Genomic DNA, 26,948 nt, shown 5'->3' on the forward strand with positions numbered 1-26,948 from the left:
AGGTAGGCTATAGCATATGACGGAAGATGTGTTTTATTCTGAAAGACCTTCACTAGTGCTTTTTTGTGGAAGTGTAAGTGCCACTGAGTATCTTCCATCAAGGAATTTAATAGAGTTTCTCCTGTACCTAAAGTACTCTAACATCATTAAGATTTTGTAGTATGTGGCAATGAACTTTCATCACATGACTTTCAAGAAATTCATTGCTCAGAAGTTATCTTTTTCTTTAGTAATTTCATCACATACCTTAAAATAAATTGCCTAGCTTAATTAAGATAATCCCTTAAGAGGATCACATTAAGTTTTAATATCCAAACAGATTGGTCAAGATAATATTTAATTTGTATTAATCTTGCTTTTTTTCCCTATGATTTTGCATCTTTTTTTCTTTTCTTTCTCTATGTTCTCATTACAACCATTTAGAAAGTTGAGTCTTCATATAGAAGACTTCATATAGAAACTTTTAAGGGTGTTTATCACTTCTTTCAGTCATTGGCTGAATGATACTTTGTAAAAAGTGTCAGGCTAGGAAAGATTAAACTGATAAGTATAGCTGAATAAGCAGTGACAGTTTAGACCATGGCTGCAAAATAAACCTCAGTCCCTGATATGAATATAAAATGAGAAGGAAAAAGGAGAAAAATAAGTAATAAGTGTAATTTTGCTTTTAATCCTTAGGAAGAAAAAACACCCAGGATTTCAGGGGGATGCAGGGAGGAAAACTAGTATCAGTCGACCCTTGGGAGCTAAACTACCAAATGATGACTTTAATGCTTATATTCAACAAGCCATGCCTGGTTGGAAACAAACTTAGCTAAGTCAAAGGCCAAGTAGAAAATGTAAATATTGATTAATAAAATTATTAATGAATTCCAGTTGACAACTGAATTCTCCAGCTATAGCTTTGCTATAAATTATGAACATTCCAAAATGTACCAAACTGTCTTTTGTATTCTCATATTATAAAGCAAGCACAGCAACTACAATAATTATCCTGGTTTTCAAACTAAAATATTTGGAAGTTTCATATTCATAACCAAGCTTTTAAGTTATCATATTCTGAGTTTCATATTATTACACAGAAAATGATTTGAATAACTCTTCAGTAGTTAGCTCCGGGCTTCCCTGGTGGCGCAGTGGTTGAGAGTCCGCCTGCTGATGCAGGGGACGCGGGTTCGTGCCCCTGTCCAGGAAGACCCACATGCCGCGGAGCGGCTGGGCCCGTGAGTCATGGCCGCTGAGCCTGCACGTCTGGAGCCTGTGCTCCACAACGGGAGAGGCCACAACAGTGAGAGGCCCGTGTACCGCAAAATAAAAAAAAAAATAGTTAGCTCCTAGTGATCTGAATACTGGTTATTGCCAAACTGATCAGCTTGCTTTTTCAGGAAACAGAGAGCTTGAGTAGTGCTTCTCATAATGGATATTTGTTAGTTGCCTCTCCAGCAGCCATTTCCCATCCCTCTTTCTAACACTACACCACATTTCCCAGTCATATAGTTTGGGTGAGATTGACTAATCCTCCAGGGTAGGTGGCTTAGTATAATCAGCATATCTATTTCACATAACCACAGTTTTTAGTTCAAGGAACACATAATTCAGGTCAATAGGAGCAAGTGGGTCTCATCTCTTAGATTTTATTTGAATGACCAGGAACATAGACTCTCTGTTTCCTATTGAATACGAATGAGGAAATATACAACTCAAAGAATTCCTATCTTGGAACCATGAAAGTAATGCCTGCCAATAATGGAGCCAACTGTAAAGAAGCATTCCTAAGAAATGGGAGAGAAAGAGAGGTACTCGGTCCTGTCACATTTTTCAACCACTTACTCCAGCCCCTGTTGAACTATACCTGCCTCTTGACTTTTCAGTTACCTGAGCCAATACGTTACTTTGAAAAAGCTGATTAGAGATAGAGATGGGTAAACGGTTGTCTGCAACCAAAAAGCATCTTAACTAATAATTCTCAGTATGTAGTGTCTCATCAAAGAGCTGAAAAGACTTCCTTATAATAACTGAAACATATCAAATAGGAATCCCTGAAGTTTCATATTTGAGTGAGAAACCTGATTCAAGAGAACAGAGAGTAGGGGCGTGTGACACACGGAAGGAAAAAAGGAAAAATAGATCTTGCCCCTCTGTGATTACTAAATAAGTATAAAGGTCTTTTCAGGGAGACTGGATCCAAAACATTTAGGCATTCATATGTAATCTATTTTTATTATTAGTTCAGATCCTATATTGCACAATTGGATGTATAGTAGGATTTTTAAGAGAGTGCAACCTACCTTAAAGGTCTCTAAATAGAGACGTTACCAGGAAAGGGTTCATACGATAGAGCTAACCATCAGGCTGACAAGGACTGCAAAAGCCTTACAATGGGGACTGGCAAATTTTTGCCGTGGAAACCATACTCCTTCATACATGGCTGTTTTGGGAGACTCACTTCAATTATTATAAATTTGCTCACTAGCTACCCCAAATTAAATCCAAATAACAGATCCTCTGTTGTATTAGTCTTGCAACTTTTCTGTAAGTTGCAATATTTTTTCAAAACAAAAAAAATTAAGTGGTAAAAATAGTGATTCAAAGAGGAAATGTATGCCCACTAAAGAATTTCTCTAGCATCAAAATACAAAGTTGTATGTTTACTTTATTGGTATTCTTACTGATATTTCAAAAGACAGAGTTTATAAGGGGAAATGATACTTTGAATTTGTATTCTAATTTTGATAATATAATTCTCCATTTCTTCTTTTAGAAGTGTTTGCCTGATTAGTCTAAGTAGCTTTTGGACAGAATAGCTACATAACTAGAAAGAATCAGTACAGGTCCTAAGAAAATATGTATTCCAATTATAATTTCCCTTACGAGGAAAATTCTATTGTTTAATAATTAACAGTTGAAATTACAGTGCATATCCTCAGAGGGTTTGAGATCAACTGAAATAAATTGTCTTCCCTATCTTCTCAGTTGCATAAGATAATAGGAATACAGATTAGTGCTCTAAAAGTAGGAATGCTATTTCTTTTAGAAGTTATTTGGCATTTCTCCTTCTTATTTGTGCTGACTTACCCACTGCAAATTCTGCTTGCTCTAGAACCTCACTACTTAACAAGCCTTTCATTCATCTCTTATTGACTCCTTTATATACATTAATGAATTGCAGTTTTCAGACTTTTACCTTTTTTCATCTCCTCATTTCCCCTATTCTCTCCTCTTGCTTATATTAAAATAAAGATCACCAAGTCTAAACAACTATCCTTTCTGCTTAAACTATTTTTCTGAGTTAATACTTTGTTCCATTGCTTCTATCTCAAAGAGAGCTTGTAATTCTCAAAGTTGGTGGCTGCTTCTGCTTCTTTATTATCAAAGAATCAATTATTAATTATCAACCGTATATAAGACATTATGCTTATTTTTTTGACTTCTCTCAGGCTCTTGAGTACATTGATCACTTCTTAATTTTTGAAACAATTCCTCCCATAGTTTTCATCACTAAAATTTTTTTATTGTACAATAATACATGAGTACATTCTTTTTATTAAAAAATAAAAACATGAATAAGAGTAACATTCTCTAGAACCACCCTCTCATTTCATTCTCATTTGCTTTCACACACACCCCAGGAGTAAATACTTTTCAGTAAATTAGAGGGGTTTCCTTTAAAACTATTATCCTTTTCTGTACAAGCATAGTAAATAAAATCCTAACAGTTTGTATGTGGTGTGTGTGTGTTTGTGTATGTATTTAATTAAGAGAGGGAGAGAGAAACTTGACAAGCTGCTTCTAAAATTTATACAGAATGGAAATGCAAAGGACCAAAAATAACCAACATACTCTTGAATAAGAAAAAGAACAGAGTGAGAAGATCTGCTCTATAAATACCAAGGCTTAAAATGATATAAAGTGCATTATTGGTGCAAGAATTAACACTTAGATCAATGGAACAGAATAGAAGCCTAAAAAATGCCAACACATATGGATACTTGGTATATGACAGAGTTTGTACTACAGATTAGTGAAGTTCTTTTTTCAATAAATGATGCTGGGACAACAGGCAGTCCTTATGAAAAAATGAAATTGATTCTCATATCCCATACAGTATCCAAAAAAATGTTCTAACTTTTTTAGAGCCCTAAATATGAAGACAAAACTATAAAACTTTCACAGATTTATATAGGACAAAATTTTCATTGTGCTGGATTAGGGAAAGATTTCTTTTTAAATATATAATTGAAGTAAAAGTCACATAAAATTCAACATGTTTAGGTGTACAGTTCAGTGACTTTTAGTACATTTACAATATTGTGCAAGCATCACCTCTAATTCCAGAATATTTAATCACCCCTCAAAAAATACCACACCCAGTAAGTAGTCACTCCCCATACCCCCACCTCCCATCCCCTATCAACTTACTGGTTATATATTTGCCTACTCTGGACATTACATATGAGTGGAATCATACAATATGTGGCTTTTTTTGTCTAGCTTCTTTCACTTCACATCATGTTTTCAAGGTTCATCTGTGTTGTAGCAGGCATCAGTCCTCCATTTTATGGCTGTAAAATATTCCGTTGTATAGATGTAATGCCTTTTGCTTAGCCACTGATCAGTTGATAGACATTTAGATTGTTTCCACTTTTTGGTTTTTAAAATAACACTGCTATCAACATCTGTGTACAAGCGTTTGTTTGAACACCAGTTTTTGATTCTCTTGGATATACACCTAGGATAGAACCGTTGAGTCATATAATAATTCTGTGTTTAACTTTGTGAGGAACCACCAAATTGTTTTCCACAGAGCTGCACCATTTTACATACCTAACAGAAATGTATGAGGTTTCCAGTTTCTCTACATACTCAACAACATTTGTTATTTTCCTTTTTAAAAAAATTACAGCCATTGAGTGAGTATGAAGTATCTCATTGTGGTTTTGATTTGCATTTTCCTTAATGACTGATGATAATGAACATCTTTTCATGTTGCTTGTTGATCATTTGTATATCTTCTTCAGAGAAATATGTCTATTCAAGTCTTTTACCTCATTTCTTAAAATGAGGTGTTTTTTTTTTTAATGGGTCATCTTTTGTTGTTCTGTTGTAAGTATTCTTTATATATTCTGGATACTAAACCATTATCAGATATATAATTTGCAAATATTTTCTCCCATTCTATCTGTTGTCTTTTCAACCTTTCTTGATAATCCTGTGATGTACAAAAGTTTTTAAATTTGATGAAGTCCAGTTTGTCTAAATTTTCTTTTCCTTATGCTTTTGGTATCATATCTAAGAATCAATTACCAAATCCAAGGTAAAGAATATTTATCCCTCTGTTTTCTTCTGAGAATTTTATAATTTTTAGCTCTTACATTTAGGTCATTGATCCATTTTGAGATAATTTTTGAATATCGTGTGAGGAAAGGGTAGAACTTCATTTTTTAAATGTGGATATCCAGTTGTTCTGGCACGATTTGTTGAAAAGATTATTCTTTCCTATTGTCTTGGCACCTTTGTCAAAAATCACTTAACCATAAAAGTATAAGAGGGTTTATTTCTGGCCTTTCAGTTCTATCCCATTGATCTATATGTCTATCCTTATGGCAGTATTACACTTTTGATTACTGCACCTTTGAAGTAAGTTTTGAAATTGGCAAGTGTGAGTTTTCTAACTTTGTTTTTCAAGATTGTTTTGGCTATGTGGAGTCCACTGAGATTCCATATGAATTTTAGAATGGGCTTTTCTATTTCTGCAAAAAATTCTATTAGAATTTTTTTTCCAGTTTTCATGATTTTTTTAAATTTATTTTTTTATTGGGGTGTAGTTGCTTTACAATGTTGTGTTAGTTTGTTGGAATTTGATAGAGACTGTATTGAATCTGTAAATTCCCTCTGGGTAGTATTGCTACCTTAACAATATATGTCTTTCCATTTATTTATGGCTTTTGTTTGTTTGTTTGTTTTTGTTTGCAGTACTTGGGCCTCTCACTGCTGTGGCCTCTCCCGTTGCGGAGCACAGGCTCCGGACGCGCAGGCTCAGCGGCCATGGCTCACGGGCCCAGCCGCTCTGTGGCATGTGGGATCTTCCCAGACCAGGGCATGAACCCGTGTCCCCTGCATCAGCAGGTGGACTCTCAACCACTGTTCCACCAGGGAAGCCCCCTATTTATGTCTTTTTTTTAATAAATTTATTTTATTTATTTATTTTTGGCTATGTTTGGTCTTCATTGCTGTGTGTGGGCTTTCTCTAGTTGTGGTGAGTGGGGGCTGCTCTTCGTTGCAGTGCACGGGCTTCTCATTTCAGTGGCTTATCTTGTTGTGGAGCACGGGCTCTAGGCGAGCAGGCTTCAGTAGTTGTGGCACGTAGGCTCAGTAGTTGTGGCTTGCAGGATCTAGAGCACAAGCTCAGTAGTTTTGGCACACAGGCTTAGTTGCTCCGTGGCATATGGGATCTTCCCAGACCAGGGCTCGAACCCATATCCCCTGCATTGGCAGGCGGATTCTTAACCACTGCACCACCAGGAAAGCCCTATTTATGTCTTTTTATGGAGGAAATGTATTCCTTAACATTTTATTCTTTTTGATTCTGTTGTAAATGGAAATGCTTTCTTAATTTTCTTTTTTTAAATTTTCAGTGTTAATGTATACAAATACAACTGATTTTGGTGTGTTCCTCATACATCCTGCAACTTTGCTGAATTTATTAGTTCAAATATTTCTTTCTGTGGAAAAAAAATAGTGTCATCTGTGAATAGAGATTGTTTTACTTCTTCCTTTCCAATTCAGATGCCTTTTATTTCTTTTTCCTGCCTAGTTTCCCTAGCTAGAACTTCTAGTATAGTGTTGAAAAGAAGTGGTGAGTACAGACATCCTTGGTCCTGATCTTAAAGTAAGCTTTCAGTCTTTCATTAAGTAGAATGTTAGCTGTGGAGTTTTCATAGGTGCCCTTTATCAGGTTGGGAAAGTTGTCTTCTATTCCTAGTTTTCTAAGTGTTTTTGTCATGAAAAGGTGTTCTATTTTGTCAAATGCTTTTTCTACATCATTTGGATTCTGGGATCATGTGGATTTTTTCTTCATTCTATTAATGCATTACACACTGATTATATTCATTATGTTGAACCACCCTTACATTCATGGAATAAATCCCGCTTGGTCATAGTATATAATCCTTTTAATATGCTGTTGGATTAAGTTTTATAGTACTTTATTTAGGATGTTTGCCAAACATTTATATTCATAAAGGATATTGGTTTGTAATTTTCTTTTCCTGTGTCATCTTAATTTGTCTTTGGTATCCGGGTAATACTGGCCCCGTAAAATAAGTTTAGGAAGCCTTCCCTTCCATTTTCTGGAAGAGTTTGTGAAGGATTTATTATTTAGAATTATTTAATTCTTCTTTAAACATTTGACAGAATTCTTTGATGAAGCCATCTGGTTCTGAGCTTTTCCTTGTTGGAAGCTTTTTTCTGATTACTAATTCGGTCTTTTTACTTGTTATTTGTCTATTCCAGATTTTCTATTTCGTCTTGAATCAGTTTTGATAGTTTTTGTGTTTCTAAGAACTTGTCTGTTTTCTCTAGGTTACCTAATTTGTTGGCATATAATTGTTCATGGCATTCCCCTTACAATCTTTTTTATTTCTGTGAGATCAATAATAATGTTCCCACTTCATTAGTGATTTTAGTAATTTGAGTTTTATCTTTTTTTCTCTTGGTCAGTCTAGCTAAAAGTTGGCCAATGCTGTTGATATTTTCAAAGAGCCAATTTGGGTTTTGTTGATCTTTTCAGTGTTTTTCTGTTCTCTATTTCATCTATCTCCACTGGAATCTTTATTACTCCTTCCTCCTCTTTTTTTGGGAGGTTAGTTTGCTTTTCTTATACATTTTCCTCTGAGCATTCCTGTTGCTATATCCCATAAGTTTTGGTATGTTGTATTTTCATTTTCATTCATATCAAAGTATTTTCTAATTTCCATTGTGATTTTTTTCCTTGACTCATTGGTTGTTTAAGAATGTGTCTAATTTCCACACATTTGTAAATTTCTCAGTTTATTTCTATATTGATTTCTACTTTTCTTCCATTATGGTCAGAGAAGAAACATTGTATGACTTCAGTATTTTAGTGAAACTTATTTTGTGGCCTGACATTTGGTCTATCCTGTAGAATGTTCGATGTTCACTTGAGAACATGGAACAATCTACTTGATAGGTAGATTGTTTTCTATATGGTTACTAGGTCTAATTGGTTTATACTCTTGTTCAAATCTTCTGTTTTACTTGTTGATCTTCTGACTAGCTATTCTAGCCATTATTGAAAGTGTTGAGAGCATTGAAGTCTGCCAATTTTATTGTTAAAAATTTGTTTTCTCTCTTTAATACTGTTGATTTTTGTTTTATATATTTTGGAGCTCTGGATAAGTGTTTATAACTGTTTTGTCTTCTGATGAATTGACCTTTTTGTCGTTATCTGAGGTCTTTGTCTCTTTGAACAGCTTTTGCCTTACAGTCCATTTCGTCTAATATTATTATAGCTATTCCAGCTCTCTTTCGATTACTGTTTGCATGGAATATTTTTTCCACTTTCCCACCTTCAACCAATATGTGTCTTTGGATCTAAAGTATATACTTGGATCATGGGTTTGTTTTTTTTTTTGAGGGGGGTTTAATCTATTTTGCCAGTCTTTGCCTTTTAATTGAGTAGTTTAATCCACTTACATTTAATGTAATTACAGATAAGGTAGGATTTCTTCCAGTTCACTGTTCGTTTTCAGTGTCTTGTTGTTCTTGTTCCTCATTTCCTCCATTACTTCCTTCTTTTTTGATTAATAGATATTTTCTAGTGTACCATTTTGTTTTTCCTCTCATTTCTTTTACCAAATATTTTTTAATTATTTTCTTAGAGATTGCTGTGAAGGTTACAGTTAACACCTTAATTTATCACAATCTAGTCTTAATTAATACCAAGTTAGTTTAAGTATTATGCAAAGCTTTTCACTATCTCCCTCACTTATATTGTTATTTTAACAAATTATATATGTATACATTGTGTGCCCATCAACACAGATTTATAATTATTCTTTTATGTAGTTTTCTTTTTAAATTATATAGGAAAAATACGGATTCATGACCCAAAATATACATTAATAGTGACTTTTATATTTACCTATGTAGCGTACCAGTGTTGTTTATTTCTTTACATGAATTCCAAATTACTGTCTAGTGTCCTTTCATTTCAGCCTAAAGGACTCCCTTTAGCATTTCGTGTCCGGCAGGTCTTCTAGCATTGAACTCTCTCAGTTTTTGTTTATCTGAGAATGTATTGATTTCTCCTTCATTCTTGAAGTGTAGTTTTACCAGACAAAAATTTTGGTTGACAGATTATTTTTCTTTCAGCATTTTTGAGTATGTCTTCCCACTGCCAACCAACCCCTTTGCTTTCTGTTGAAAAATCAGCTACAATTCTTATTGAGGATCCCTTGAGTTGCTTTTCTCTTGCTGCTTTCAGGGTTCTCTCCTTTCACGTTCAATAGTTTGATTATATATCTTGGTGTAGATCTCTTTGAGTTTATCCATCTTGGGGTTGTTGAGTTTCTTGGATGTGTAGATTAATGTATTTCATCTAATTTGAAAGTTTTCAGGCATTATTTCTTCAAATATTTTCTCTGCCTCTTTCTCTCTTCTCCGTGGGATTCCCATTATGCATATCTTGGTACATTTATTGTTGTCCCACAGGTTTCTTAAACCCTGTTCATTTTTCTTTATTCTTTATTTCTGCTCCTCAGGTCATTGCTTCTTTCTTCTGCTTGCTGAAATCTTGTACTGAACCGTTGTGGTGAATTTTTTATTTTAGTTTTACTTTTCAACTTTAGAATTTCTATTTGGTTTCTTTTTATGATTTCTGCCTCTTTATTGATATTCCCTATTGGCGATACATCATTATCATGCTTTCTTTAGTGCTTTTCCATGGTTGCCTTTAGCTTTTTGAATATATTTTAATTAGTTAATTTAAAAGCTTTTTCTAGTCAGCCCAGTGTCAGGACTTTCTCAAGAACAGTTTCTATTTCTTCTTTTTTTTTTTTTTTTCCTATACATGGGCCATACTTTCTTGTTTCATTGCATACCATATAATATTTTTGTTGAAAACTGGGCCCTTTGAATATTACTAGTAGCAACTCTGGAAATCAAATTCTCTCCCCTCCCCAGGGTATGTTATTGCTGCTTGTTATAATTGTTGTTGTTTGTTTGTTGATTAACTTTTCTGAACTCCTTTTTTTTTTAACATTTTTATTGGAGTATAATTGCTTTACAATGGTGTGTTAGTTTCTGCTTTATAACAAAGTGAATCAGTTATACATATACATATGTCCCCATATCTCTTCCCTCTTGCATCTCCCTCCCTCCCAACCTTCCTATCCCACCCCTCTAGGTGGTCACAAAGCACCGAGCTGATCTCCTTGTGCTGTGCGGCTGCTTCCCACTAGCTATCTGTTTTACATTTGGTAGTCTATATATGTCCATGCCACTCTCTCACTTTGTCCCAGCTTACCCTTCCCTCTCCCCATATCCTCAAGTCCATTCTCTAGGAGGTCAACCTCTTTATTCCCGTCTTGCCCCTAGGTTCTTCTGACCATTTTCTTTTTTTTTTATTATTCCATATATATTTGTTAGCATACAGTATTTGCTTTTCTCTTTCTCACTTACTTCACTCTGTATGACAGTCTCTAGGTCCATCCGCCTCACTACAAATATCTGAACTACTTTTGTCAAGTCTGTTCTTCTTTGTTGTGTGTGGCCACTGAAGTCTCTGTTCCATTAGCTTCATAGTCAGCTAGTGATTTGACATATAAATGCCTGGAAATTTTATATATATACAGAAAAAGAAAATCTCCCATTCTTTGCAGATGAGCTCTTTTTATATATTGGAGCATGCCTTTAACACTCAGCCAGGCAGTTTACTACTCTGCCTAATCTTCACTTCCTACTTGTGCAAAATCTTTAGTTCAGCAAGAGGTGAAAGATTAGGTGAAGTCTTCTAAGGATGGGCCTAATCATGACCTCCTGGAACTCAGGAATATCTGGGAACTTTTCAAAGCTCTTATGCCTGAAAGCATCTCATTACATGGCCTTTCCTCCCAGGTTTTTAAGTTTATCTGTTATTCATTCCACCTGTTATCCACTGCCCAGACAGCAATGGCTAATATATTTGACTTTAAATATTTGGCTAACCTCCCCTCCAGTTAGTTGCCTGAGCCATGGGAGTGTTCCAAGATAGGGAAAATAAAAGAAAGCCCTTTGAGCGTATCCTTCAGTGAGCTACCAGACATGTTGAAACAACCACAACCCTCGAGAATAAGGTTTGTTTCCCTTCAGTATTCAGAACCATTACCAGACATGTGAGCTGTGTCTTCAAGGCCATCACTGAGCTACGTAGTAGGGGATCAAGTGGGGGGTTTTGTGAGGTTTTTTGATTAAGCATTCACCTGGCTGCTGTAAACTTGATTAGTTCCTAGATTTCTGATAAAGTTGATTCTGACAGATTTTGTTAGTTTATTCACTTCTTTAGTAGAGGAGTGGACTATTGACATTACCTACTGTACCTTTCTACTGATGTCACTCAGAAAGGATTCCTTTTAAGACACAAAAGCCACTAACTATAAAGGAAAATATTGATAGAGTTAACTAAATTAAAATTAAAATATTCTGTTCATCACAATACGTAATAAAGTAAGAAGGCAAGCTACATAGGAGGAATAGATATTTACACCATAGAAAACTGATAAAGGACTTGTTATCCAGAATAGATACAGAAATGTAACAATTCAATAAAAAAGAACGACTTAATAAGGGGAAAATAGGGCAAATTGAATAGGGACTTTACAAAAGAGAACATCTAAATAGCTGATAAACATATGAAAAGGTATTTACTCTTATTAACAGTGAAATTAAAATCACATTAAGGGGACTTCCCTGGTGGTCCAGTGGTTAAGACTTCACCTTCCAATGCAGGGGACGTGGGTTTGATCCCTGGTCGGGGAGCTAAGATCCCACGTGCCTCACATCCAAAATATCAAAACATAAAACAGTAGCAATCTTGTAACAAATTCAATAAAGACTTTTTAAAAACACACACATTAAGATATTTTTAGTATCCCATTTGAAAAAGAATAATACTGACAATACTAGGTAGAGCTAAGTTGTGGAGTAAGAGGAATTGTCACCATTTTCTTTTGATAGACATATAAATTGGCTTAACCAATTTGGGAATTTGTAAAAGAAAGTATTCACACCCTACAACCAGCAATTCTGTTTCTGAGTATATATATCCTAGAATTAATGCATGTGGGAATTATGGTACATGAACAAGAATTGTTCATAATATCTCCAAAAAGGAAACATTACAAACACTGTACAACAGTTATCCATATTCACTGCATCCTTTTCCTTACCTCCAACTTTTTTCTTTACCACTTATATTGAGGTATCCATCTTCATCAAATAATAGCTTTCTTTTAGGTTACTAATGACCACCTCTATTTTGTTCTTTAATGTCTGTTTCTTTCTCCTTTTTCTGTCTTGCTGTATTCTTTCCATGTGGTCTTTGTCTTTCAGATCTCATCTATTTCTGTAACTTCCACAATCATATCTCTGCAAATAATTTCTAAGTCTCTGTCTGTAGCATAACTTTTTGAGATGGGTGAAATTTTATTTCCACACTATATTACATAATGAAATTGGAAATTTATGGTTGCCAGTATTAACTGGATTCTCAATGATGGTTGATATTTCCTTTGCCAACGCCTTAGTTATCCTCCATGCTTCAGTCATCAATGCATTTTTCCAGATTTTTATGACTCTTCTAGAGTTTTCTTTCCCACTTTTACTTCCCCTTTTTGTCATCAGATAGATCTTCATTCCAAGCACCAAAGAAAAGAATATTAGTGAATGTCTCTCTTTTTTTTCCCACCAATTACCCTGGTTTGTTATCCCCACTTGCTTCCTCAACTCGTTTCTCTTCTTTTTACTTTACTTGTATCTTCTTTAATTGCTAGATCTAATGGCATCTTTTCAACTCTCACCTTACTCCTCTTCTCCCCAGTAGTTGATATTTTGTAATATCTCCTGAAAGTTTCTTCTCTTTTCTCTTCCCTTATGTTCACTCTGTCTTAATTTTCCTCTTTTGTCTCTAACGGTTTCTTAAAGATAGGAAGACCAAATAATTTATCTTCCAAACTGAAACACTTCTGAAAGTGAGAAGGTGTGTTATTTAATAATTAAGTCAGGATAATAGATATAAACCCATATTATTCAAGGAAAACAAGATTGTATCATCATACCATTTACAGGTTTTTTTTTTCCCTAATTCCTTTTCTTCTGTTAACCCCTTAATATGGACATCACCTAGAATTTTCAGCCGTCATCTTTTGTTCTTTTACATGCCCTCCTTGGGTGACCTGAAATATTTGCATGACTGAAACTACCACCTTCAGTGATAATTCCCAAAGTGTATATCCAATCCCTAACTTTTTCCTGAGCTCCAGACTCATATTTCCAATAGTTCATTCTGTATTTCCAGACTAGTAACCCAAAAGTATGTACCTCACAATTTAAAGTTACCTTCTCCCTCAAATATCCTACTGTTTTGTTTATTGGGGGGGTGAAGATTGTGTGTGTGTGTGTGTGTGTGTGTGTGTGTGTGTGTGTGTAAGTCTGGAAATACATATCACACATGTATACTACTTTGTGTGGATGCTTCATTAGGTACTGGATGTACAGTAGTAGCAAAAACACAGTTCCATCATCATGACAATGCATTCTGGTGTGGGAGATAAACATTGATCAAACTAGCATACATATAAATGTAGTATAAGTATGGGTAATTTCTGTGAAAGAGAGAAACGTGGTATTATATGAAATATAATAGGGACATTTGACCTTTTTCTTTCCAATACATGGCCTTTTATATTAGACATAAGTGGCAACATAAAGCTCTTCTAAATTAGACTACTTCCATTTCTTTAAAATATTTATTGCAATTCACTATTCAAATATACTAGCAAATGGAGCTATTTTTCTTCTCCGAATTCCCATTGCTTTTCATCCTAGTTATGGGGTTATTGTTCATAAATCACATAAATTGTTAAGCCCTGAAATGGTGTCAGTACCTTTGGTATTGAGGATGTAGGTATGGAAACTAAATAAAAGAGCATTTATGAAAATAATATGTCCTTTGTGAGAAAGAGATGGTGTGTAAGATATAGAGCACCTTTCTAGTCACAAAATCTGGCTGCTGTTTTCTTCTTTTCACATAGTAAGTAATATTTGTTTATTGAATGATAATTGCTTGAAAGTAGTCAAGTTCTCATTTTGAGATTAGAAGACCTACACTCACTAGTACTAGCCCAGTACATGAACTAAATTATGCATAGCCCCAAATAATAAATTTTATAATCAATGTAAATATTAATATTTTTTTAATAATCCATATTATTTGTCCTTACATTTATATGTTTTTACAGTAGTAATATTCAGTTACATCAGTCTTTACCCTATTGATAGGTATAATATAATAGCTAGCAATCGCCAACATTTATTAAGTATTAACTACTTGTAAGTGTTATATAATTTATATACATTATCTTATTTAACCCTCAGCAATAATCTGGTGAGGTAAATGCTATCATTATCTACATTTTTTAGATAAAGGAAATAGCAAATTAAAAAAATATATCCATCAGTATCCCAGCAAAGCCACAGCATACTTAAATGGATAATTGAAAAGAGTAATAAAGGACTATGATAGTTACAAAAGCTTGGGCAGGTTTTAGGGAAAGCAACAAAACATGTTGCAGCACCCTGGGACTAGTAATAGTGGGAATCATTAATACTCCTAGTCCTAATGGGGCAAGGGAGGGATCTGCTATTGGAATCCAGAAAAGAGCCGAAAGCAAGGGTCATCTGATAGGGGCTGTGATCTTAGCCAACCTAAGGTGACCTGGTAGAGAAGGAGCCAGGGGAATAAATGTCAGACCTTACTCTCCTACAACTCTTCAGTTTCCTGACAGTGGCTCCTATTAGCTGAGCCCAGCTAGAAACCAGAGAGCACAAAATAGCTTATTGATTCTATCTATACAGGTTAGCTTCAAGCAGAGAGAGTGAAGAAGGGTGGAGAATGAATCTGAAAGGGAAACGGAAAATATCTAGGAGTTAAATAACTATTAAGTGGCAGAGCCAGTATATGAATGCCAAACACTTTACTTCTCACTACAATTCTATACTGCCTCATAAAAAAAGCTTTGATGAAATATTATTTGGCCAAGGAAAATATTTTAAATCTGAAGGTTTCTACCCTATCCCAAATTGTTGGATGCATTCATACCTAACAGTAAGTGAGACCGAATATCTGAGAGCTCAGCAGCAAAGAATGCCCCCCCAAAAAATGTTTGATATGGGTATTGATTTTACATGTTGTTGGTATTTTCAGCATATTAAACCATACTTGTTCCTCTTGTCCAGATTCCAGACTCCATCATTTCTCGTGGCGTTCAGGTGCTCCCACGAGACACAGCCTCCCTCAGCACTACTCCTTCAGAATCTCCTCGTGCTCAGGCTACATCTCGCCTTTCTACAGCTTCCTGCCCAACACCAAAAGTAAGTACAGTTCCTTGGCACCTTACACCTGCTCTGCTATGTGAATCTGGGAAAACTAACCAACCAATATTTCCCTCCGCTTGTCAAGATTGGATTGCATGCAAGATAATACGATGAAAAATTAATGGGCTATAACATAGTTACCACCTAATGTTTCACAGATTGTCGTATTAGGCCAACAATAGAGCAGTAGAAATTTCATTCAAAATGCCTACTACCTCACAGCTATAGGTATTACTTTGTGTAGCTCCTGTTCCTTTGTTGTAGACTTATTATTTTGTCGCATACTTATTAGTATAGATGTGAAGTTATTTATTTATGCAGAGGATGAATGTGTTTCTGGCCAATAAACAGTAAGATTAACAAAATAAAATAATATCACCAAAGGGATTTTTTTTTAACTTGTCCAGGCAGGGGTAGCTCCCTGCTCTAGTATCATTCCAAATTTTTTCAAACATATTCAACTTGGAATGTTGCTGCCTAATATTTGGAAACAAACCTAAATTGATTAGAAAGAAAGTTTTAATGCCAACCTTTGGGGGAGGGAGGAAGTGTCTTAGTATCTATTTTTTATAATTTTTCCCAAGTACTGAATCATATAAGGGGGTGGGGGGAGGATTAGACATTTATTTGCTACCTGACATCTTCATGTATGTGAAAAATTGAGTAGCAAACCTAATTTTGACTGTGATGCTTTTTCCTGGCAAAGTTAGTCATTTGTGCTTTCAAGTTTTCTATGGGATGGATCCACTATTGGCATCAAAAGCTTAACAGTAACATTCCTTCTTATTTAATAGGATATGATGTTAGATATCAGGCTATACAGTAGATTTATTTCAGGGCTCTCTAGGTGATTTTTCAAACTGTGGCTCTTTCACTGTCATCAGATTTAAGGACTTATATAGCTATCTTCCTTAATTCCAGCTTTTCTGTGAGTTTTATGAATATTATCATTGAATTTAACTAGAAGTAATCTCAAGCAATTCTTGATATGTGTAGTGCAGTTGTTTTTACATTCCATGGTACAACCTTTTCAGCAAAGTCTTCAAAGTGTTAACTGTTGTATATCATTGTTTTTAGACTTGTGTCAAAAATAGCTGATATTAATTTTATAGTTAAAAAAAATTGACATCCTAAATCTTCAACAGAGAAAAACTATAAAAACATTCTAGATATAAAATGTATGTTATACATTTATACATGGGGTGCTAGTCAGTTACATCTTCAACTGAATGAAAACATGGAGTTCTCAAGACATAAATTGGGTAGAAGAATCTCATCCATATCTTATAAATTTTTAAAACAAAATAATTTATTTGACTTCATTAAACTCCAACAGTATAAGTTGTACTCATTTATAAAGTCTGGGAGATAATTAAAGCTAAATGTTAAATCCAGTATAAAAGTTTACTCATGCACCAAATATTAAGACCTTAATGATGGGAATCCAGAATTATCTAAGACACAGTATTTTTCTCTTAGTGATGTACTGTGTACATAAATATTTTAAGCTAAGTTTAATTATACAATAGTAGTTCTTGAGCCTTTTTAAAACTCTGCAATTACATCTTAATTGCAAAGAGAATATTAAATACAGTTTTAAAAATCACTCCGAATTTCTACATTAAGTTAATTTTCTTACTGCAAAATTTTAGGAGAGGAGGTGGCTTGTCTTGATATTTTTTCCATAGTTAACACTTAGCTGTTCACATTGACAGTAAATTCAAATAAAACAGAGTATTTGAATATCTTTTTTTTTCAGGAATTTTTTTCTGTATTTTTGTCTAGGAATAAGATTCTGTTTCTTTTAAATAATTTTTACCACACCAGAATGTAATCTCAAAGATAAAATTATTGCTTTGTTGTAATTTTAAAAGTAAACTTTTACGGTTGAATCAGAATAGTAATATAATAGAAAAATTAGTTTGAATACTTATTTTTTAAAAAGAAGTGAAGATAATCAAATTAATCGTCCTATTAAAAGTATCAAATTAAAAGACTGCTTAATTTAATGTAAACTAGATGCTTTTATATGTACTTTTATATCAGTGACAGATATAGTCTCTGCCCTCATGGAGTTTACAGTTTAGTCAATGGTATATTGAAATAAATAGGTATTTTTTAAATAAATTTATTTAAAATAACTTTAAATTATAATAAATATACTTTTACGGTAACTTAATAATGATACATTGAAATTCACGCTAAGAAGAAGTAAAAAAGTGTAGTGATAGAAAATAAAAGGAGGGAAACCTCACTTAGATGGGATGATCAGAGAAGGCCACTCGAAGGAGTAACATTTCACCAGGGACATGAAAGATGAATAAAACAAAACAAAAGCTTTTTTGCCAGGTGGAGGTTTTGAGAGTTATATTCAGCAGAAATGACCACCTTACAGGCAGTATTCACCAATCAAGAACTCTCAGACTAAAACTTCATTAGTACATAAATAACCTAATTCAGTGACTTCAAAATCCAACTTCAGATATCGCTTCTTTTTTATTTTAAATAATGACTTTTTTTTTTTTTTTGCCTTTGCCTACTGAGTCAAATTTCAAGGCTGTAGGTTTTAGCACGTAAATCTGTTCTAGATGAATTCTTTATTTTAATTTTATAGCATAAAAATTTAGGGCAGAGAAGAAATCAAAAAGAAAGTCAGGTTTCTAATTTGAGATATGGGTAAATGATGTTATTAACTATACTAAGGAATAAAAGAGAAAAAGCAAAGGAGAGTTGTTAATACATTTTGGTTTTGAATGTTTTCAATCTAAGAGATGTATAAGACATCCCAGGAATGATATCTAGCACAAAATTAGAACACAAGTTGAGTTTGACATTGTTATTGTTACTGCATCTTGGATGGGATATTTATAATTTAGTACATATTACTGTTAGCCAAACCCCATAGAAATCGCCCTTCCGTGTTTCAGATTAGGCATACAATCTGTCATGTGTAGAAATATATGTGCGAATATTTTTCTTTACATCGGAAATACAATACAGTTTTAAAAGATGAGCACTAGAAAGAGCACTTGACTTGATAATAGAAAACCTGGATTCAAATGCTGACTTCTCTACTTAATTACTACACTGCATTAGAGCAACTTGCTCAACTTCTCTGAGCTTTTTGTCTGTGATGAAGCTGGTAATCCTTGCCTCCCAACAGCATTATTAATCTATTAAATAAGTCTTTGCCTGGTTCTGGGAAAGCAGTGGTGAGCAAATAACATTGTTCTTGGCTTTACAAACAGATAAAACAGGCAACTATAAATTATAACAAAGTATAATAAGTGCTATGATTTATCAGCAGGAGTACAGAATACTCTGGGAATAACCATCAGAAACACTTACCCTAGTCTTTGTGAAAACACAGAAGGGTTAAATAACCAAATTATGATTAAAAACTAACAGTTCCAACCTTTCCCTCTGTAGCTTTTTATCATGGGGCAGCATTTAAGATGAAAACTTTCTGTCCATTTGTATGTATGCATCTATTCCTGTTAGGTCAACAACTATAATATTAAACATTATTTTGAATTCATGTTTTTTATGCTCACTGCAATATAATATACTAGATTATGCTTTGATCCTTTAAGATTCTCCAGCTATAGTGAGAACAGGATCTGTAAAACATACCAAGTTTGGATTTCCTTTTCAGTACACTCATCACAATCTAACAAGGACAGCAAGGTGTTATCTTTTCTAAACAGTTCTTCATAGAATGGCATTGTCTCCAGCAAAAATTTATTTGCTGAAATGACACAATATTTTTCTGTATATGGAGAAAGTCGTTTCTCTTTCATATCAGATATTTTCTTTTAATGAAATCTGACTGAAATGACAAGTGATTTTCACTTCTCTTGCTTGAGAACACAGTGAAGTATATTTTAAGAACAAACTTGGGATTTTAGTCTTTCATTGCCCTAAGTAAAGTAGTGCCTAAGCCAAAAAAGTCAAATAGTATGTAGATTCTATGAATGAGCAATATCTAGAGGACTCAAGTTCTAAAATGGTGATAGTCTCCCAAAAATGGTTTGCTAAAAGAATAATTCTGTAACAAACTGCGTTTTACAGTGAGTATGGTCCACAACTTAAATGAGTTCTGATTTTCAGTTATGAAAGGCAACAGCACCTCTGTTAGAATCAAGAGGCTGTTGTAGAGTATAATGACCAGAACAAAAAAGAAAAAATAATTCCAAACTTCCAATCAATTCACCATTCCCTATAGATGTTATTAAAATAGAGAATTTTTTACAAAGACCAATTCAATTTTCCTTTTACTCCCTAGGCATCTGAAGTTTGACTAAAATAAATAAATGAATAAATGTAATCTCTTGTCACATATTCCCTTGTACCTCAAAGGTTAGAATAGAATTTTGTGCCCAGACTAACCAGCAAGTTCTTTTTTTTTCCTCTTAAGAAGAAAATATAAATTCTCCCTGTCTAATTAAACTAAAGTTTATAAAATAATTAAAATGTATATATTGAAATATCTTTAGGTAGTATGTGTTCATTTAATAATTAGTAATAATGTCTAATCTTATATTCAAACAAAATGCAGAATTATGAGTTCTCTCTAGGCTTCTGTTATTGTCCTTTGAGCAAAAGAATTTATATTACTCTGGTTAAAGAATATTTTCTTAACTCAAAGGTTTTGTTTTTTGTTTTTTGTTTTTGTTTTTGTTTTTTTTGTGGTACGCGGGCTTCTCACTGCTGTGGCCTCTCCCGTTGCGGAGCACAGGCTCCAGACGCGCAGGCTCAGCAGCCATGGCGCACGGACCCAGCTGCTCAGCGGCATGTGGGATCCTCCCGGACCGGGGCATGAACCCGTGTCCCCTGCATCGGCAGGCGGACTCCCAACCACTGCGCCACCAGGGAAGCCCTTAACTCAAAGTTTTTAATGTGTATGTCTGAAAGGCAGTGTGATTTCCTTTACATATAAAAATGGCATTATTTGATCCAGTATCAGGGTAATATTTTCTCTGAGATTTTTTTCCTAGTGATGTTAGTTTTTACAAACTATTCCATATTATCACCACTTTCCTTTGTGAACATCAGAGTAATTGTGTAATATGGCTAGTTCATTGGTTCCCAGGTCTCTGGAGAATGTCATGAAATTTCTAAAATTCTAGCCTAGATCACAAGGCAATAACTGAGGCCTGCAAATGATTTTCCACTATTTTTGAGAGCCTAAATAAAATCAGTAAGACTACACTAAACATCAAGTTTCTTTGCTTTTGTCTGAAGTCATGTCAACAATGCTATATCAACAACTGATCAGTAGTTAATGACATTGTAGAAATGTATGGGTTCTACATGTGGAGTCAACAAACACCAAAAAGGTTGGGAAACACTGAATTAATAACATTAATTAATTTAATAAAATACATCCTCTGGACATAAAAATGTAAGTCTTTTTGTGTTCAAAGTTAACTGTCCCATGGGGGCATTGGTTATTGAGCAATAATATTCTCAACGTATTGGTCAGATCCAGCAGTTCTCAAACTTAATGGTCTCAGGACCCCTTTACACACTTAAAAATTATTAAGGACCTCAAATAGCTTGTTTTTGTGAGTTATAGCTGGTGATATTTACTGCACTGAAAATTAAAACTTAGAAATTTTTTAAATGTTTATTTATTTGCTTCAAAATGAGAATAATAAGACCTTTCTATGTTAATATAAATAATACTGCTATGGGAAAAATAATATTTTCCAAAATTTAAAAAATCTGAAAAGGATGGCATTGTTTTACTTTTTTTCATATTCATTTTGATGTCTGGTTTAATAGAAGGCAGCTAGATTCTCACATCTGCTTCTGTACTCAATCTGTTGTGATATGTTATTTTGGTTGAAGAATATGAAGAAACAAATCCAACCTCACAGATCCGTAGTTAGAAAAGAAAGGACTATCTTAATAACATTTTCTTATAATTGTGGATATGCTTTGACACTGCATCAAAATTCTTCAGTTGGTAGTCTATTAAAAGTTAGTTGAAGCATAGGGCTTCCCTGGTGGCGCAGTGGTTGAGAGTCCGCCTGCCGATGCAGGGGACACGGGTTCGTGCCCCGGTCCGGGAGGATCCCACATGCTGCTGAGCAGCTGGGCCTGTGAGCCATGGTCACTGAGCCTGCGCGTCCGGAGCCTGTGCTCCGCAACGGGAGAGGCCACAACAGTGAGAGGCCCGCGTACCGCAAAAAAAAAAAAAAAAAAGTTAGTTGAAGCGTAGAATCTAAAACGCTGTCAAGGACATTTTCATACTCCTATGTACTAAAATCCGTTGGACACACTACTGTATATAAAATAAACAAGGATCTACTCTATAGCACCGGGAACTGTGTTCAATATCTTTTAATAACCTATAATGGAAAAGAATCTGAGAAAGAATAGATATATAGAGAGATATATATATATAACTGAATCACTTTGCTATACACCTGAAACTAATACAACATTGTAAATCAACTATACTTCAATAAAAAGTTGTTTGTTCTGGGGAAAAAAAATCCATTGGTCTGTCCTGAACGTTTAATGGATCTTATATATAGGTATGATTTTGTAACATTTTTTTTATCACATGGAAAATATAAGTTCTTCCAAGTGTTGACTATATCCAAAATCATTTTAATTAATATAACCACCAAGCTCATTAAAAACGCCTTAGAAGCATTGGAAGCTCTCAAGCTCGTGGTGATATACATTTTCCACAGTTCTAATTTTTGCTTAAAACGTAGAGTTTCTTCTTTGGCAAAAAAAAAAAAACCCAACAAATCCTGTCTGTTTTCCATGAATTGACAGTCTCATTTCATTCATTTTCAAGAAAATGTCTACCAGACATCTAAGTCTGAAGAGTCATAGTTTGTCAGACATTGTTTCAAGTAAAAATGTTGTTCTGTGCAAAACCTGGCTAGTTCAGCTTGCAACTCAAACTATTGCCCAAGTACTTTAACCTGAGGCAACTGTCATTCTTTGTTATGCAGCAGAAGTGTTTTATTTCATACTTTCCATTTTGTCACACTCAAGGGACAAGTTTTAATTAAATTGAGTTAGTATTTACTGTTTCATTGAGGAAAGTGTTAAACTGTTAGTACATAGTGGTGAATAATACAATAACTATTCACACTATTTGGATCCACTGCCTTGATTTTTTACTATAGTACCAGCCCACCATTGCTTTTGTACTATCAGTGCAAATGTCAACATAGTGTAAGAGACAAATAATGTCTTAGTATTACTATTAAAATAATTTGGCCTTGTGGACCCCTGAAAGGACCTCAGGGACCCTCACAGGTCTGTGGACCACACTTAAAGAACTGCTAGTATAATCAAATGAGCAGAGTGGTTTATGTTTCTTGGAAACATCCTGGGTCAAAATTATGTGTGTTCTCTTTTTCACTTAGACCATGTTACAGTGGTAGTCTCATTCCAGAGCTCTTATTCTTTAGGGAAATGACCACTGGTACCATGCTTAATATAAATGATTCACTCTTGACACTCTGATCCAGATTCATTCTAGGACAGGGAACAGAGTTTCTCCTCCCTGATTCAAAATAATAGAAGACTTCACAAAGTCTTTTGAACATACAACCAGAAAATGTAATTCCCAGCTAACTTTACTCATTTCCAATGTGATACTACTTCTATATTTGTATAGTAACTAATGTTTCCCTAGGGTCTCCTTTCTACTTATAGGTGCACAGAGAGCCCTCTTTTAAGTCATAACCTAGTTGATGGAAGATAATTTTATTAAGAATATCTTTGGGAATGACTTCTCTTTTTATAACTAGTTTGGAACATTTAAAATTGGTGAGATTTTAAATAAAAATACAATTTTCAGCTATTCTAAAAAAATCAGATTGACATTACTGGGCCAGCACGACATATATCAGTACTCAGCTGGCATTCTTTATACCTTCCAGCCTACTTTACTTATTTGCATTAAATGCCTGGCTCCTATAGACTTTTGAGTAACTGATTTCTACTCACATTCTTATTGTCTAGTTTCTCCTCATTTATAACAGCATATTTATTTTTCTATTTATTCTAGTTTGATAGCAAACAGATTTTTGAGACTTCAAAAAAAGGATTGTTTTCATATCGTTTCTAACGAGCAGAGACACTATCCAGTATGGTAAATTAGTTGTTCACCTTTTGAAGAAAACTAAAATCAAATAGTAATAATATATTTTAGCTATGAATTTTGAGTTTACAAATTATTTTAAATGGTTGTTCTTTGACATTCTGCTAAATATACAGGATTTTACATTGATTTCTGTTTTTCATTCATCTGATTAAGTGTCCCCTCTACCTTTATGTACAATGAAAATTGAAAATGGAATTCCCCCCATCCTTTTCTTATTATTTAATGCTCACAGAGTTATATTTATCATTGAAACTAAGAATAACTTAACTGTGAAGTGTACAGTCGCCACTTTGAAATCTGAGTTACCAAAGAAATTTGATTAGCTAGCCTGAGAAGATATAGCTAACCAGAAGTTATTAGCTATAACGTTAACAGTTTTATAGTTTAGACAGTCTATAAGTGGCATGGTCTTTTTTTTATTAAAAATAATAATATACATGCTCATTTTAGAAAATTAATATAAGCAAAAAAAAAAAAGAGTTCCTGTAAGACTGCCTTTAATAAATAACAACTGTTAAAACTTTGCTTATATCATTCTGGGTTTTTTTCCTATGCATTCAAATACTTTATATAAATGAATCATGATGGCAAGGCAGTGATTAAGAGCTCTGGTTCCAGAGTCTCCAGGCTTAGCAATGAATCTCAGCTTTATCACTTACTAGATGTGTGGCTTTCAGAACGTTACTTCAACTCTATAACCTTAATCATCTGTAAAATGAAAAATAATAATACTATTTGCCTCATAGGGTTGTTTTAAAATTTAAATTTTTAAATGCATATACATCACTTACTACAGTGTTTGAAATATAAGAAACGATCAATAAATACTAGCTATTGTTATGAAACTATATTTTAACCTATCTCATTCATTTAGTAACATTCTTTCTATGTCATGTACATCTTTACATTTTTTAAATTATCTTCTACAACATTAATATCAATTATTGTTCACTATTCAAATTTGTGGGTATAGCATAGTTTTTTTCACCAGTCCCTATTTTGCATATTTTAATTGTTACCTATTTCCTAGTTTTAAATATAATGTTGTGATAGTCTTCTGGAAGTGAAGTGTTTTAGAATCTTCTCTTAATTAAACTTAGCAACTTGTATTAATTCTACCTTTGTTGAAAGTATATGCCAAACTTTTAGGCCCATGGTTCCCATAATTCATATGGATATCAGGAAGAGATCATTTTTGCATTCTCATGAATTCAATTTAATGATATTCTGGAAGGAGCAGTCTTTAGCATTTGCCTTTGACAGATTTACTGACAGATATTTAAAAAATTATGGATCCAAAGTTGTTTGAAAAGTCAACAGTATTGAGTATGTAAAAGTATTGCACTATCAGGCACCAAATATTGAGTATCAGCCCTAGTCTGCCACTTTATAGCTTTGTTAGAACTAGTAAACCTCAGTTTCTATATCTGTAACATCATGACACTAAATTAAGTAGCCTCTAAAGTCCCTTCTAGACCTATAATTCTGTTCCTTTGCAATAAGTTTCTACACTGACTGAATAAATATTATCATTCTCTTTAGCCCTTCTCTCTGATATTATGTTAATATCCAATTAATGTAAAATTATTTATTTATTTATTTCAGCTTTTGCATTTCATGCTACTACATAAAGTTAAAGATTATGAAGTGAAAACGTTCTAACTTCGTTTAAGATCTTTCTCATTTAGGTCAAGCTTTGTCTCTGTTAAGTGGAATATTGATTTCTCTTGGTATTCACTAGCATTTTGTTTAAGTTATAGGATGACAGGGAAGTGAGAACTGTAGAAATACAAGGAATAGTGAAATTAAGAATACTAGCTTTCAGTTAATTTAATATCTTTGATTCCTATAAACTTCTTTTTAAAGGTTTGGGGTATGTTTTGTGTAAAAACAGCTCAACAAAAATAATCTGTGCCATCATTATTTCACCAGCAGAATTGATTAGGTATAGCCATTATTCAAATCTATATAGTTAACGGGCCATGTCTCATTCATGACTTTAATAGACAGCATATACCAAACTAAATTATTTCCTAGATCTTTATATTTTTAAATGATACATATTCTAGAATTGGCCATGTATTTTCTTGCCCCAAACTTCAGGATTATCTCCTCTCCCTTTTCATCCTACTTTCATTAAAGACAAAACACACATTAAATTTAGAAATTCATTCAATGAATATTTTTAGTACATATTATGTCAAGTACTGTGCTAGGTTTTGGGAATATAGCAATGCATAGACTTACTAACCATGACCTCAAGGATCTTATAGTGGAGCAGATGTGAAAAAGAAAAAAAAAAAATTACAACAAATCTATCAAAGCTTTGATAGCCTAAAAGAGCTCTTCTAATCTTATAGGGGAAAAAAAAGAAATAAAATGAGTAAAGGGCAGGAATAGCCATTTCATAAAAAGAATTAAATTCAGCAAATAAATAATGTGGGGAAAAAATGTACCCTCACAGAAATCTGTTAAAAATTTTGTAGTCAAATTGATTAACTATTTTTAAATTATAATCATCCATGCTATAATGAGCAGTGACATGAATATTCCTAGTCACACTAGTAGGAATATAAATTTGTATAACCTTGCAAGCAAACTATATATATATAAATGTTTTTTATGTTTTAACCAATCATATTATTTCCAGAAATTTTTCAATGGAAGTTATCAAAGAGGACATGAAAGACTTATGTACAAGATTATTTATCACAGCATTATTCATATTCATGAAAAATTAGAACCAACCTTAATGTCTATGGTTAAATAACTTGTATAATAATATGTATATATATATATGAGTTATTTATATAACCTAAAAAATCATATCTTTAAGAATATTTAATGACATAGGAAAATGCTCAAAATAAAATATGTAGTTTTAAAAAGTAGTAAACAGAATTGCATAGGGATTAAATTACAGGTTATTTTATTATCTATATTATTTTTTAAACCAGAAAAATATAAGTTTTTGTTGGTTTGTTTTGTTATGTAGACAGGCTCTGGTATAAACAGAGTTACAAACACAAACAAATAGTCGGCTTTATGAAGATTTGCCATTAATCTGAAAAGCAGGCAAAAGACATCCATCCTCGTCATTACCAGATCCTTATATGCAGGCTAAGCCATTCTAAATCTTGCTGGATAGAAAATTATA

General features: G+C 33.6%; 1 protein-coding gene across 3 annotated transcripts in view; it reads left to right on the forward strand.

The window, feature by feature from the left end:
* The window catches only part of GPHN (gephyrin), a 639,047-nt gene that overhangs the window by 394,556 nt on the left and 217,543 nt on the right, over positions 1–26,948 (forward strand). For all 3 annotated transcript variants that reach the window (XM_081229975.1, XM_081229976.1, XM_081229977.1), the window contains exon 9: positions 15,514–15,648. In XM_081229975.1, the coding sequence (XP_081086101.1) occupies positions 15,514–15,648 (135 nt within the window). The remainder of the gene's footprint in view (positions 1–15,513; positions 15,649–26,948) is intronic.

This window comes from Mesoplodon bidens (genome assembly GCF_964165515.1).
Source record: "Mesoplodon bidens genome assembly, chromosome: 3".
Classification (NCBI taxonomy): Eukaryota; Metazoa; Chordata; class Mammalia; order Artiodactyla; family Ziphiidae; genus Mesoplodon; species Mesoplodon bidens.